At 45.0% G+C, this 15,801-nt stretch overlaps 1 protein-coding gene across 2 annotated transcripts; it reads right to left on the bottom strand.

Annotated features, from left to right (window-relative positions):
* Window positions 1-405: 405 nt before the first annotated feature.
* MPG (N-methylpurine DNA glycosylase) lies at window positions 406-14,088 on the bottom strand. Of its 2 annotated transcripts, none has more exons than XM_042036944.1 (5): window positions 13,987-14,088; window positions 9,869-10,009; window positions 9,049-9,274; window positions 5,817-6,021; window positions 406-923 (listed from the first exon to the last, which is right to left on the bottom strand). In XM_042036944.1, the coding sequence occupies exons 3-5, from the start codon at window positions 9,268-9,270 to the stop codon at window positions 529-531; spliced, it is 822 nt and encodes a 273-aa protein (XP_041892878.1). In that variant the 5' UTR covers window positions 9,271-9,274; window positions 9,869-10,009; window positions 13,987-14,088; the 3' UTR covers window positions 406-528. The 2 variants fall into 2 exon arrangements, with proteins under 2 accessions (XP_041892878.1, XP_041892879.1); XM_042036945.1 differs by lacking the exon at window positions 13,987-14,088 and adding an exon at window positions 13,039-13,058.
* Between the last annotated feature and the right edge of the window lie 1,713 nt (window positions 14,089-15,801).

The raw sequence follows: 15,801 nt of genomic DNA, 5'->3' as shown, positions 1-15,801 counted from the left end.
GCTAATGAGAACTTCCTGTTTTCCAGCTGGTGGCCTGTTGCCTCATCCTGTCTGACAGCAGCCTGGCTCTGTCTTCTCTATACCCTCCCCTGAGGTAGTTGCAGACAACAGTAAGAGCCCCCCTTTACATCCTTCTCCCCCAGCTCCCATCCTTTCAGGCTGCTCTGCTGCCATCCAGTTATTTTACTATTCCCCTGCAGCAACCAAGCACTGGCCTCTGCTGGGAGCTGAGGCAGGAGCAGCACAGAGCTGTGACCCTTCTCCTCTCACCCACCCTAATTAAGCCTGCATCCATTGGCAAGGGGGAAAGTGGCCTTCAGTGTCCAAAGTGTCCAAAACCAGCCTCAGTTCTGGCTGGGAGGCCCATGCCAGTCTCCTGCAAGTAAAGCTCCACCTTGCCCCATCCATTGTGACAAAGTACATTTATTGTTAAAAACACCCAAGCCCCCCTACCTGCCATGATGCAGCCTGAGGCCATTGTACAGAGCACAGCTCAGGTCCTGGTCCCTGGGGCACTTGCAAGACTTGTCAGCTGCAAGGGGAGTGTCCCCTTGCTGCCATCTCTCTCTCAATTTTCTTGTCTAAAACACTCACAAATTTGTTTCCCCGTAAATAAAACCTGAGTGGTTTCTGTGCCCACTCTCCCCTGTCGCCAATGCCAATCCTGGTAGTGGTCACCACGTCCTGCTCCCCTGGCGGGTCCTGTCCAGGCACCATCCAGATGGCAGCATCCTGAGTCAGGTCCCTTTGGTCAAAAGCCTTGTCGATCCCAAATGCCTGGCAGAGCTTGGAGGGCCCATTGCAGAGCTGCCAGTCCTTGAGCAGCTTGGTGGGTGCTTTCCTGGAGGCCCTGCGCAGCTCCCTCATGGCATCCAAGCCCTGCAGAGGTTCCAAGGAACGCAGCAGCACTGCAGCCCCTTCTCCTGTGCAGAACAAGAGCTGGTGTTAGTATGGGGGTGTTTTTTGGGAATGCCTCACCTTTCAGCCCACTGCCAGCAGCACTTCAGCTCTGAGCCTGTGGCTCAGCCCGATGGAGGAGGGAATGGCCTGGTGCACCCAACCATGGGGCCTATCCTTTGCTCCAAGTGCACTCCCTTCCCTCCTCCCAATGTCCAGTGTTCTGTAGCTCTGTGCCCTTCATTCTGCAGTGCTGACTTGCTCTTCCCAGCTCTACCTCATGTTGTTAAGTCTGGCTGCTGCTTCAAGGCTTGCCAGAGGGCAAGAGCTTTTTCTTATGTCAGCACAATGTTCAGGAATAAATATACATCTGGTTCAGTTTTGGCAGAGGTATCCAAAGCTGCTCCCAAACCCAGTGGATTTCTAATAAACTCTGATTACAAGAACTCCAGCTAACAAAGGCGAGGAAGAATGAGTCTGGATGCTGCCAGCAGAAAGAGGCAGCTTGCAGAGTGAGGTTGGACAAAGAGAAACCTGGGAAGGAGCTGCAGGCACTGGGAGCAGACACTGCTGAGGGAGCCTGAGCTGCAGGTGGCACCAATGCAAACTCCTGGAGGTGGAACAGGTGCGATGAGCAGGGCCTTGGGTAACTGCACAGCTCCAACAGAGTGTGATTGGGACACGTGCCAGGGAAGCTCTCCCAAGGCAGGGACCTGGGGCAGGACAGGGCTGCACAGTCTGGCTGTGGGATACACAGCCCTGGGAGCAGCACTTAGCAGAGAAGACCTTTCTATGACAAAAACTGAAGAAAACGGACAAATTCTTTTCTCAAATGTGATTTGCCACCCTGTCAGAAGCCTTAGGTCTCCTGCCCTCCCAGCTGTTGCAGCCAGGTGACAGTCAAGCAAAGACACAGCTCACAGCAGACATTCCCTGTCTAACAAGGATCTCCAGCCTAAGTGGGACAGAAACGTTTCCCTGGTATTTTCCAGTGGACAGCAGGGAGGTCTTCTGCCCCTGAGTGGGTGAGGAGAGCACTGGCACAGGGCCTGTGTGCAGCCCCACACAGCTCTCCTTGTGCTGGCCGCCCACGGCTTTCCTCCCGCCAGCATCTGCGTGCTGCCGCTCCCTCTCCAGCCTCGAACATCTGGAACCATGCTCATGCCTGGCAAAGGTTTTTTTTGTAGGCACTGGCAGATCCCTAAGGACCTGTGACTTCCCAAAATAGAATCCCTCTCATTTTTTGTACAAATCCCACACTAAATTATCCCTCTGTGCTCCCAGTGAGGTCCTGGTTCCTGGCTCTCTGAGGTGTGCCTGCTGTCCTGAACCTTCTCGGAGCCCCTGCTGCCCCCACTACAGCTCGGTGAAGTCAACAGCCTGAATTCCAACAGCTGTCAGCAATCTGTTCCTAGGCACTCCCTTCTGCAAGGAGGGGGGGATTGATGCTAATCTGGCAGCCAAAAGCCGCTTCCCTGGCCTAACAGTGATTTAGAGCTCAAAGGTCATTTTAGATTTTTAAGAACATGTTCCATGTCCTAATTCTGCTTTTTATCGATGCATGAAGAAACATCCTTCATATCATGTTGCTGCCTCCATTGCCAGGAACAACTGTGGGATTCTGAGCAATTGCTAATTATACTACTTGCTTTCATCCATCTCAAATGCAAGTGGAAACTGTGGCCACACATAAATTGAACTGAGTCCTTGGGAGTTCACATGAAGAGAGATGAGCACTTGGAAAACTGCAGGTGCTCCCAGAGCATTGCAGAGCCCAGCAAGGGGGTACTGGGAATTTCTGTCTCTGGCTGCTCTTTCTGCATTTCCAGCTGGAAGTTTCCAGGTTCTTTCTAGCTGTGTGCAACACACACCACACTCTACCCAGAAAGCAGCCTTGGGAAGAGGTGGAGACAGCAGGCAGGACAAGAGTGCAGAGATGCCATGATGAGCTACTGCTTTATTCCCCTCACACCCCTGGGTCCTCCTGAGCATACTTCCACATTAGACATTTAATTTTAATTCCCAAAGAGTAGCTGAATCCCTTTGGCTCAACTCTAGAGTGCTTCAGCCTGGCTTCCTCCCCCTCCCAGCCTGCAGCAGTTCACTCTCAAGGGTCACCTGGGTTCAGCATCTGCCCAACATGGACACACCAGCAGCAGTAGGGCGAGTCGGTGATGCCAAGTATTTATCTCCTTTGATAAGAGTCACTCCATATAATGAGCAGCATTCAGGGCTAAAAGCTGGGATCTAACAACACTGCAGAGGTCAATTCTCTCCCTGAGCAGCTAGAAATTGTAACGACAGTGGAGTCCCACACCCCCACAGTGCAGCTTGCTGCTCCTTCCCTGAAACAGCTCCAGCTCCCAGGCTTGGAAACAGCTCTTGGCCACTGGAGAGAAGAGAATTTTTTCTTCCATTCACCTGCCTGACTCAGTGCTCCCGAATACTTCCTTCAAAATCCTAGTCTAGGATCTGAAAGTTAAGGAGAAGTCCCTGCAGTGTGACCCTGGGCTGAGCATCACCCATTTTACAAGCTATTCTTTCAGATCTGGCAGCAAAATACAGACCTTGGCAAATTCCAGAGAAACAGATCACAGCTAAGTCGAAGAGAAGCATGACTGGCATTTATCCTCTTCCTGAGGCAAGGGAAGCCCCACATCTCTCTCAACTCTAGGGAAAGCTCTTAGTACGAAGATTATGTGCTGCTCAGGAGATACTGTAGGATTCATGCACACTAAAAGACTCTGGCTATATTTTTTATGTGAGCTCTTCTCCTCTACCATCCGTGATTTCTCCAAATGCAGTGATGCCTGATGTGGCTTCAGGCAGTTGCAGCATTTCACTCAGTGATGGGAAGACCTCTTACAGTAAAATTCCCCATGACACAGCTTTATCTCAGTGATCTGCACAAATTATTTCCCCTTCCTCACTGACAAAAAGTACTGGAGCCCCTCCTCATCTCATTGTGGTTTTATGTACACAGGGCTGCGGGTGACACACTCTTCCTATCCCTGAGTGATACCGGAGCTTGAACTCCAGCATAAACCAATAAACAGAGAAGGTTTATTCCAGCTGGAGTTAGAGGCTATGAGGTTGTGTATCTAAACAAGTGATCCCTAAAGAGTCAGAGCTGCCACTGCTTCAGAGGATACACTTGTCTCTTGGAGCTGTTTCCCCTTCAGTGTGGTCTGTGCTATGAAGAAGAACCAAGCTATGCCACAAGAAACAGGGGTTTTTTTGCCAGGGTTTCCTTGTGTTTTTTCACAGCCAGAGTCAAAGTTTCCAAAATCTATCCCATATCCAGAGAATTAAATGCTTTTGCCTTTTGCCCAGGTGCCACCACGAAGATGACTCCCTCAATCCTTCCCTCAGACTAAACAACAAGACAATTAAACAACTCCTTCTCCCTCTAACTGGAGAAAAACATCTCAGGTGTGACTCCTCCCCAGATTCTTTCTTGTAACACTTCTGCATGTGGGCAAATCCACAGAAGGAGCAGCTCCTGTTTATGTAGCTGCATCAGTGCACAGCCACAGTATCGACTGCAGTGCTCTGACAAAGCTGGCAGTGACAGCTCTGCCCAGTGTCACTGCATGTGTGACAGGATGATGGAGAGGGAGTTTGTAACAAAAAATCCAATGAATTCCATCACCACAGGGAGCTCTTTAACTGGTTTGCTACAAAACTAAACACAGGTATATAAGGAAAAATTTCCCAAAGTGTGTATTTCAAAGAAGTCTTTCTAGAATTCAAAGGCTAAACATATTTTTTTTTTAATAAAAAGTGTTATTCCTAATATTTCAAACACCAAGAATCCCATCCTGACAAACGAACCATGTGCTTTCATTATCTGAACAGATCTAGCAGAGCCAATGTAATGAAGTTCACATGTGTTGATCGTCCAGACTCCAGACCCCAGCTGGAAAGTCAGGCTCTTTCCCCACACTATAACCTGGCACTGTTTCTCTGCTTGGCTTCTGTCCAAAGGCCAAAACCTGAGGATTAATGGTCACAGTTACATTTGCTTTTCACTTAGGAATACACAAGCTTTTTAACCTTTATCTTCAAAATGGTGAAAAAGAAAGTAAATTGGGTTTGAGATTTTTTTCTTACAGAGTAGTTACCTAGGAAACACTTGCTGCCATTTCAAGGTGTCTAATTAAACAACAGCTTCATTGCAAGATAAATACTGTCATTCTTACAGGAAAGGAAAAAAAGGAAGTTTTCAGTAATGCTTGCTTGTTAAGAGTCTTGAAATGTGGAAGGACAGTTTCAGTAAATTCCAGAATAATTTAATTAGAGCTTGATTATTTTTTCTTGAGAATAATAAAAGAAGATTGAAGATTCTGTAACAGTCTGGGTATTTTGATTTGGGTGGGGTTTTTTGGCTTTTAGATACAACAAAACAGCTAAAATGCTCCTACTGACTCCTTGCTTAAGCTTAGGACATCTCAGACTTTTTTTTCCCCCAATGTTTCATTCAGCCTCTGAAGATAAAGGTAGGAGACAGAGGAGTTTCCTGCCATGGCAACAGACACCAAGATTTAGGCTGTCATTAATGACTCCGAATTCTTCTCTACATCACCACTTTTGAGGAACAAGGTTCACTGAATCACATGACTGAGGCAGCAGCCCGGTCATCAAAACTGAAAGCTCTATCCCATCCAGATTTTCCCTCATTTCTCAATCTTCGTGTGCCTGAACAGCTCCCAGCTGGGACAAACTGGGCAGCTGGAGATGGGCCCTGCCTGCTGTGCTACTTGCACAGTGGCAAAGCCCAGGTCCCAAGGGACGATCATGACAGCAAGTCACTGACATCAGAGAGCCCACAGAGAGCTCACAAGTGACTGCAGTGCTGCTGTAGCTTGAAATGTCAGCCCCATCCTGCTGGCATTCCATCTCTTTCAGCCTCAGCTTACCTTGGCTGGAAACATTCATGCAGTAATAAATCCCGTAGATCTGATACACGTACAGAGTTCCTGGTTTCATGAACATTGCTGCATTTCGTTGTGTTTGCTTCCCACCTTTCGAGTGGGAAGCTTCATCTTCCCCACCCAGATAAGCTTCTGTTTCAACAATCCTGCCCCAGAGCTCTCTGCCATCAGGAAGTTTGCGAACCAAAATCTGAAAGAGAGGTCAGAGTGCATCAGTTACCAGCCCTCAGTACAAAATAACCACAGCAAGAGCTGTGGAAACAGAGAAGGTGAAAAGAAAGGACCTGATGGTACTAAATCCTCTCCAGTTAGCAGTCTGTAAGCTAAAACCAACTTTTTCAGCTTCCACTGCCCAGGCCACAGCCCACTACAAGGAGTTCCCTACCTATCACTCACCCCACAAAATGCCTGGTGCATTTGAGTGTCTAGATGAGGCAATATTAAAAAGAACCACAGAGTTGCTTTTGTGGTTATTTTTTGTATTCTGCACTCCAATCCATCAGGTGTAAGGCAAAAAACACCACTGATATTAACCCTGAAGCATCATGAATGTATAATCTTTAGATCAGAAGAAATATGACAGTGGCACAATTAAATAACTGCTATGATTAGACAGTTTCTCTCCCTAGAGATGTTTCAAACAAGTCCCAGTCCCAAATCACAGAGATAATCAGCTCTAGAGAGAGCATCAATGCTATTTCAGTATTTTCTGCACCACAGAGAAGGGCAGTGCAGGAGAGCTGGGAATTGGCTTCAGGCAGACAATAACAGATCTTTGTTATTACAGTGTGTTCTTTGCTGCTGGTACCTCCTTGAATAAAACAAAGCAGATGCAGGGGAAACAAAACATGACAGTCAAAAGATTCTCTTTAAAAATAAAACAACAACTAAACTTTGTACAAAGGAATTTGTGGTTTGACCTGATTTCCAAACTTTGTGTTTTACTTAATGTGTGTGAAATACTGCAGCACAGTCCTGTTTGGGTACCAGCAATCAGTTTAATTCTAACACTTTAATTATCCAGCCCTTCCATCCAGCTGTTCAAAAATGACCTTCAGATAAGAAAGCTTAATTCCTAACAGATGTTTGTGCTGGATTGCTAATGCAGATATTGATCTAATCCAGTATGGATGCTCCAGGAGTTGGTTTCCAAACTTGCAGCTCTGGCATACCATGGTTTTCCTGCAGCACTTGTCAAATTGTTGAAAATAATCAGTTTATTATTTTTATGAAAAAAAAGCACTGGTGTTCAGCAAGTGCCTGTGAACACCCCAAAACCAGACCCATGTGGCCACATTTCTCCCTCAGCATGATGAAGTGCAATGGTTAGGTAATGGGTTTAAAAGCATCCAGGCACTTCCCTGTCTTCAGACACACCAAATATTCTGTTGAATAAAAAAGTTTAAAATTGGTGATAATTCCCAACACCTCACAGTAAGCCATTTCATAAAAGTTACTTTTCTCATTGAGGATGTATCTTGATGTTATGGCAGTTCCCTCTGAGAGGCCATTTACTGCATGTATCTTTTTTGTTTCCAAGAACTCAGGTATCATGAAGATAAGCAAGATTAATATACCAGATGCCTCCAAAATTTGGTAGAATGAAGATAATGAAGGAAACACCAAATTACCTTTCTGAGAGAATAGGCTGGGACATGGGGGACTGGGGGTTACTTTAAAGAAAATGTAAAATTAAGATAGAAATCACCTGGTTTGTAATACTAGGCCTAAACAGGAAAAATACAGAATTAGGACTCAAATATCATCTGCCCAGAGTAACTGAATGCATAAGGGTGATGGAGCCATTAAAACAACAACAATGTATCAGTAATGTGAGACTTCAGGTATCCTCAGCTAGACCAGGACACATAAAATGTTTTCTTAGACACCATCAAATGCTGTGCAGAGTGAGGAATCAGGAATCTCATAAGAAAAGACTCAGTTCTCAGATCTGGAGCAAAACACAAAGTCTTTTCCAAAGACTTGTTCCTGAAAATCAACTTTGTATCATGACCATGAAAGACACAGTTCAGTGTCTTTTCACAAGCATTAAAGTCCAAAAATAATCTATCAGAGTCCTGCCTACCAGCAAAAAGAGGAAACTACGTAAAGTGAGGAAGCTTGTTGGGAAGAACTTTAGAGGCAGCCAAAGGTTAAGGCTTGAAAGGCAAGCCTCTAACAGGATGTCTGTAAAGATAGCAACACATATGGAGTATCACAGAGAGGTGAAAGCATAGCAGAAAGAAACCCAGCAGGACTAAAAAGCAGAGCAAAGGGGTCAATTACAAGCAAGATATCCTTAGAAAACAAAAATAGGCTGGATGCAGCAAAATGGGCCAAAACCAATAGTTTGTGGAACAAATTCCTGAAGTTATCTAAAGCCATGAGAACACAGAGAGTCTGCTCACCCTGCAGACAATAAAGGTATAAAAAAGACCAGAGAAGATAAGACCATAGCAGTGAAACTGAACACACGTTTTGCAGTTGCGTTTAGAAGGTCCCAGACTGGAACTTTTTATAGGGAAAACACTGAGGGAACTCTCTCCCCTGGAACAGCCAGAGAGTTTTCTGAAGGACTCACTAAGCAGAAGAGTGAATCTCCACCACACTGATTTCCAAAGCCTTTCAACAAGGTCCAAAGACTCCTCAAAGTTTATGCAATGGGCTAAGGGAGAAGTCCTTGCATGAGCAAGTAATGACTTGGAAACTCAGAAACAAAAGACAGAAATAGCAATATTTGGAGGGAAGAGAACTTAACTGTGGGACTGTGCAATCCTTAGCAAAACAAGACAGTAAAATGGAGGCAGAGAAGATGTTGCTGACTGCAGAGCATTACTTTCCACTGGGCTAAGCAAGAAACAAAAACAAGCAAAGCAGTTGCTGAAAGGAAAATAATGGGCCTGAAACAGCCTTCAAACTACAAGCAGTAAAGCCCATTTTAGTAAGCAGAAAAAAGGGAGGAAAACTCCACCAAAAAAAACCCCAATTAAAAATGTGACAGACTAAACCTGAAAAATTACTCCTCTGACCTCATCTAGAATAGATTTGGCTACTAGTCTTTACATTCCACTGCACTTAGCAAGAGAAGGAATGAGAGCTGTATTCCTAAAATAGCCAAGCCCGGGAGTCAAATGGCCAAGAAAGAATTTCATCCTTTTACACTAAGTTATTAGCTAGCACATGCTCCACTACAAGAATCTCAGTGCTCATGTCTTACCTGTCCCAGAAAGGACTTGGCCAGACTAACACAGGGCTGGTCGAAAAAATCTGCTTGTAGCTGAGGAGAGTTTTTTTTCTCTATCACAAAATACTTGCTGCTTTTTGGAGAAGGATCTGCTCCAGGTGTAGTGCTCAGTTTCTCCAAGGCATCGATCTGAGGGAAGCTGGTGTTGCTTTGAAGAGCACTTAATTGAGCCAACAGCTTTCTTTTTCTTGGCATAGTTCTAGAAAATAGATATAAGCATAATTAGGATTATAAAGCTTATTTAAAAGCAACTCATTTCCACAAACTTCTGCTTTTACACATCTCTCCACAACAATGAATCTGAAAGCTACGACTACATGGACAACCTATGCAAACTGCAGCAGCAGGTGACAGATTTAGCTGTGTTTGCACCAGGCTGGGCAAATATTGGGCTCTACTGGGGAGCAAACAGAAAACAGCAGTTTGAGTATTCATCTTTTAAGGACTGCAGATAAAAGCAACTCTGCTCCACTGAGCATTGAAAATAAGTTTGCTGTTAGGTTAGAAAATTCAGAAATTGAAAGCAAAGATGAACCAGTACTATGTACTTTTTACCTAAAACTAACATAATCTTTGAAGTAGACAGAAAAAACAGAAAACAACCACTTCAATAATTGTGGTGCCTCAGAAAGCCCACAGAAGTTGTGAATCAATCATTTTCAAAGGTAATGTAACAGGATCAGAATCTAAATCTCCACAGGAAGTTTAGAGATGTCCTATTCACAATCACAAACTTGTTTATTGTGCTGTAGAAATGTTTGTGTTAGAATCTCCCCAAAATGATTCAACCTACCAGATTCAACCTACTGTTCCAGCCAGTAGTATGGACCTGAGGCAATTACATCAGGTGCAATTGTTCTTCTGGTTTGTCACCACTTTACTATGTGAGTTCCAAAAAGTTGGTGCTTCCTTTTCAGGGCTGCAGTCCTTACACCTGTTGAACAGGTACAAACATTTATTCACTGTATAAAGTACTTTGAAAGAGGCCAAGAGATTCTGGAGATACGATGGAAATGTGATACCAAGTGCACCATTAAATCAAACTCCAGAATAATTTGCAGTGTTCTTTTGGTCCCATCTCCCAGATGGGCAGTGCTGGAGATGCTCTTCAGCCTTTGTTATTCAGTGGGGAATGCACTTCTCCTATACTGAATACACAGAAAGCTGAAACCAAACTTTTTAAACGCCCCCACGGGCACTAAATTTGGAAAGTGTCAGCCTCAAAAAAAGGACTTTTACAAGAGAATGCAAAAACACCAGTTCTAAAATTGAACCACATGTAGACGTAAGGCTCCAGCATCATACAGATTTAGAAATGGAGAAGGAATCCTATACAAAGCTGAACCTGCAAGGAAGTATATACATAAGTAATTAGCTGTTGCCACTCATTTTTCACCAGGTCATCAGCATTTAAAAATTACTACAAAAAATTTCAACATCAAAACTAATCTTTATCTTGGTCTGATGATTCTCACAATGAAAGTTCCACCTGCAACACTTTCTTTTCATTACAGTGAAACAAATTCAGCATTGCTACAAATTGAATCACCAGTGCCAATTCCCCCAACAGTGTTATGTTTCACTTCAGAAGAATCCAGACACAAACATATAAAAATAGGCAGGGGAAAAAATAAAATCACATTGGCATGACTGACAGAGAGGTAGGATGGTTTTATTTTTTTCTAACCACCTAATTCTTTATTGCAATAATTCAGTGATGTCAGAGACTTGCCATAGAACCACCAGCTCCATGCCAGGTACTCTGCTCTGAGCTGTGGCTTTCAGCTGGTGGGAATTCTTAAAAATTTTGTCAGAACTCACCAGAACTCACCAGCCTGCCTCAGACAAACTGTCTGGTGGCCTTGGCAAATGAGTCCTGTCCATGAGAAAGTGCTGTAGGAAGGAAGGGCCAGAGGAGGAACACTTCACCATTTCAGACTGACCCTCTGAAACACTCAGTCAAGGCAGTACTTCCCACTGAAGACAATACCTCCAGACTCCTCTGACAGTATTAACTGGAACTTCCAGCTCATCAGCCACACATAAAGACACGCTGCAAACATGGCTGATGCGAGTGGAGCATTAACTCATTTGGTAATTTCTGCTCTTATGGAATGCAACATCAGAAACAGGATCTGAGCTGCCTGGCACCTACTGCACTTCTAATTAAATAATTCCTAAAAGCTGCGAGTGCTCTTATTGACATGTTATAGCAGCAGCCTCAGGACACTTGTAACTTCATTGCTGTGGGCTGATCCTTGACACATCTCAGCATCTTCAATAGAAATGGCAGCAGAAAACTGCCTTCTAGCCAGGAGAAATGGGTCACATACAGAAACATGAGTGCAGAACGAGGGGCTGCAACACCAGTTTAGAAACCCAGCAAAAACCCCCAACATACCCTTTGTCTCCCTGCTTGTTCATAGCAAGATCTGAAACAAAAAGCTCTATGCCTCAAAGCCTATCTGCACTTTCTGGAAAGGATGTTGCTTGTAAATACAAATCTCTTCTTGCCTATGAAAAATCACACTGTAGAAGGCAACACACACCACGGATCCAAGCCCTGTGTATTTGGGAAGCAAGAGACACAACCTCTTCTGTAAGTCTGCAGACAAATTCTGCAACTCTTCATTTCTATCTAGATTTTCTTGCTTGTGTAATAAACAAATTCTACTCCTGTGCCTCAAATAATGAGCCGTGGGTTTAATCACTTTTTACTAATCCTGTTGTAACCAAATTAACTACAAGTTGTTAAGCGCATCTGGGAAACGTATTAAAAAAAAAAGTTATGGAAGTTCAGAAAAAGAAGACCAAGAGCTAAATCATCAGAACAAGTGCCTGGAGTGTTCAGGGCTGCTGGGCTAATCTCAGGCAAGTGGTTCAGGAACCTGCAAGCCAAAATTGGAAAGACACTGCAAATCTGTGTAAAACCCAGCTCAGCAGCAGATATACCCTGTAGTCAAGGCACAACAGAGTCTACAGAGGCTTCTTTTATCCTTCTAACAAGACTACATTTGCAGGCACTTCCTTAGGTATTTAATATAATTTTTCATGAAAAGAAGGAAAAAAAAAAAAAAAAATCCCACCAGCAATTTGCATGTACTTTTGGCTCCTAGATCCAGTTACCTGCAAAACCTTCCTCAGGCACATCTATTTTTCTGACAGAACAATGAAGAAGAGTACATAAAAGCACTGCCACTTCTGGAGAGACAATTCCTCACACCAATTCCCAGTTGTACAGATTTCAAGTGGGAGTACATGCTAGGTCAATGCTGGGTCACACCAAAGGATACCTCCCCCAGTATCCTGCTCTCCAGCCCAGGTCAAGAGCAGGAGCCTGGGGAAGAACAGAATAAGCACACAGTGCTCCTCCACACATCCTCCATGTCTCTAGACTGGAACCTTCTGACCAAGGCACAGTCTTCCCTGAACCTCTCTAAGACAAGCCAAAGGAAGACTTTACCAAGGAAGAAAACTCCACAGAATTACTTACTAGCGCTCCAAAAACTCACTCATTTTGTGTGGGAAATTTGCACTGCTCCGCACCCATATGAATCAGTTTACAGCTGCACTTCATCACCTTCAGCCCTCTTCTTTAACACCTCAAATAAGGCAAAGCCAGCTGGAAACACTGATTTTCCATGTCATCTACAAACCATCCCTGCAGCACCCCAACGGTGACCTCCAGCCAGCAGGAGAACTGCCCATTTACTCACATCCTCTTTCCTATCTTTGCAACAACTGTGTATTTATGACAGGGAAACTCCCTTATTATGTCAAAGGCTGCTCAGGTGAGGGATCCTGTTTAAAACCTTCCTGAAATCTGAGTACAGACTGTGAGCCAGACCTCTCAACATGCTTATTTAAACCTGCAGAAAATTAACAGCATTTTTTTAAGGCATGGCTTTTAAGCCACATTGATTTTCCCTCCTAGATATTTATGCAGCTGTCCAATAAGCCTACCTTGCTACATTTTCTATTAATTCACTCGCTGGCTGTCAAACTTCCAGGTCTGCAGTCCTCGGATTTCCCCTAGAACCCTCTTTAAAAATTAGTGACACATTTGCTGCTGAAACCATCATTAGCAACACTGTCCTTGGGGGCTGCATCTGGTTTGGTAGTTTATTCCTGCCTGTTTCTGCCAGTTTGGCAACTTATTACTACTTGTTATTCCTGTCTTTTTGTTCCATAACTTCTTAAACAGACATTTTAAGGCAGATCCTTCAGTGAGTTCTCAGCATGAATGATGTCTCTCTGCCTTTCCTGTCTAGTCTAACCTATTAGTAACCAGAAGTAAGTTAATAATGTATAGTTTTCTGGACAACAGTGTGAGAAGCAGGAAAAGAAAACCTTGAAAAGAGTGCAGGCATGAGCTAATGTAACCATAAATTAGTCAATTTCTCCACAGACAGATTCTGACAGTACGTGGAATCCTAATACCTCAAAAATATGCCAGAAGGGATGCTCTTGTTCACCTTACTGAGTGCTGGGGATCTCACTTCCCTTGAAATTCAAGTCCTCGCTCCTACTCCCTACCGGGCATCTTGAGCATTTTAGGGATGAAACTTAACTCATCCTTCCGTAAAGAACAAAGAAGGTAACAACGAGCAATGACAAAAAACCAAACCAACAACAACAACAACAACAAACAACCAAAAAAGAAAAAAAAAGCCTTCACAGCAGAATTAGGCTCCGTTTTGTTTTAGGACTCGTGATACGGAGCGAAACCCAGGGCTGCAGCGGGGGGCGTGCCCGGCAGTGCTGGGCAAGGCCGGCCGGGCCCGTTCGGGCGCTGCCGGCGCCGTGGCTGCGGCCGAGCTCCAGGAATCCGAGCTCCCTCCTCCGCCCGCCCCGGCCATTCCCGGCCCTTCCCGGCCGCTCCCGGCCATTCCCGGGCTCCCCCTCACGCACCTGCCGGGCCCGTTCCCGCCGCAGGCGGGGCGCGCGCAGCCCCTGCCGAGGCCCCGCGGAAGCCCCGCAGCGGCCGTGAGGGGCGGGCCGGGGAGGCGGGACGGCCGCGGCCCTGGCGGGGGAAGAGCCGTCGGTAGCGGCCCCGAGTTACACATTCTTGGTCCTCGGCGGTGTCTCGTCGAGGGTGTTGTTTTCTGGAGCACAGACCCTCTGTAAAACAGCGTTTGAACTCTCGCTGGTTTTCAGCATCCACTCCTCGCTCTTTCATGTTAGTTATTAATTCATCAGTACAAAGGCTGAGAGAACTGGGGGTGTTCAGCCTGCGTTAGAGGAGGCGCGCAGAGACTTTAGAGCCCGTTCCAGTGGCTAAAGGGCCTTGAAGAGAGCTGGAGAGAGACTTTGGATAAGAGCCTGGAGTGACAGGACAAGGGGGAATGGCCTCAAACTGACAGAGGGGATATTGGGAAGAAATTCTTCCCTGTGAGGGTGGGGAGGCCGTGGCACAGAGAAGCTGTGGCTGCCCCTGGATCCCTGGAAGTGTCCCAGGGCAGGTTGGACAGGACTTGGAGCAACCTGGGATAATGGGAGGTGCCCCTGCCCGTGGCAGGGGGTGGAACTGAGTGATCTTTAAGGTCCCTTCCAACCCAAATTATTTTGTGATTCTACTCCAAAAAGGCATGAACGTGCATTCCAATGGACATGCATGGTCACAAGCTGGCTTTATAGAGAGCTACATTTGATTACTCCCTCAGTTCCCCAAATAACAAGTGTCAAGCCTGCAGAAAAAATTCTTGGCTTCAGCTTTTATCCAGATGGAGCATACAGTCAAAATGGGGTCAAAATATGGTTTTTCCTCACAACATTCTGGGGACATGCAGTTGGGGCCATTGATTCATAACGAAGTGTTTGCACAAAGGGTATGGAGGGAAAGTCTGATGAATCCAAGTGGATTTATTCCTATTTGTGTAATAAAATACTCATATCAGGATAGCACCAGCTAGGACCCAGTGATGGAGAGAACAGGCATTTACTGTCTACCCCTATTGTGAATTTGGAAGGGAGAAGGATAAATTACTGAGTATCATTTTAGGGGACCTTGGCAGCTTTGGAGGTGCAGCCAGGAGTATGAGTAGCTAAAGGTTCTTGTGGAGGCAGAAATAGGGACCAGCAGTCCAGTCCATTTGAGCATGGAGTCGTGCTCAAATGGGGGTAGGGCAGATGAAAAACTGACATTCCTGTAAAACATGAACTCAGCCCAGAATTTCCAAATTTTACCATTCCAGTTTAATAAGAAGGTGTAAAAAAATACGCAAACAAACCATGAGTGGTGCAAACACAGAGTCTGTTACACAGTATTCATTCTTTTTGACCATGAAAAAACAGCTGATGTAACTTGGAACCCAAAGCAGCTTCAAGAATGCACTAAAAACCTTTAAATGTAAAGCATGTTAGCACTGCTATTGTAACAGTGTAAAAAAAAAGGGGGGGGGGGGGAAGGAAACATGAATAAAACTTAAAGGTATTGATACTGGAGATCTCTGTGTGATGTTTTAGTTAAAATAGACAAAAATAAGCTCACAAGAGTGAGGAATCTCTGGAGGGACGTTACCTGCTGGCTGCACAGATGTGTTTAGCTCCAGTCCGAAATGAGCCATTTGTGTATTAGCAAAGACAACAAGTTTTTAAAAATGATTAGCTGTTGACTGAGTGTCTCTGAAAGAGCATCTCAGACTTCCTGACTTGCATGGTTCACATCCCAGCTTTAATGTGGTATTAATATAAAAGGGGAAGACCAAGAAAGTGCGTGAAAAGGAA

This window comes from Corvus kubaryi, unplaced genomic scaffold, assembly GCF_017639235.1.
Source record: "Corvus kubaryi isolate FWS band 111438036 unplaced genomic scaffold, C.kubaryi_AGA036_p1.0 37387, whole genome shotgun sequence".
Lineage (NCBI taxonomy): Eukaryota > Metazoa > Chordata > Aves > Passeriformes > Corvidae > Corvus > Corvus kubaryi.
This window is presented reverse-complemented; position numbering and strand designations above follow the sequence as displayed.

Bases quoted from the DNA above. Each gene is read 5' to 3' on its own strand.
- MPG (XM_042036944.1), bottom strand. From the start codon at position 9,270: ATGCCAAGAAAAAGAAAGCTGTTGGCTCAATTAAGTGCTCTTCAAAGC. The intron at 6,022-9,048 runs GTAAGACATGAG...CCTCTCTTTCAG, and splicing joins CCAAGTCCTTTCTGGGACAG to ATTTTGGTTCGCAAACTTCC. The intron at 924-5,816 runs GTAAGCTGAGGC...TGTTCTGCACAG, and splicing joins CATGAATGTTTCCAGCCAAG to GAGAAGGGGCTGCAGTGCTG.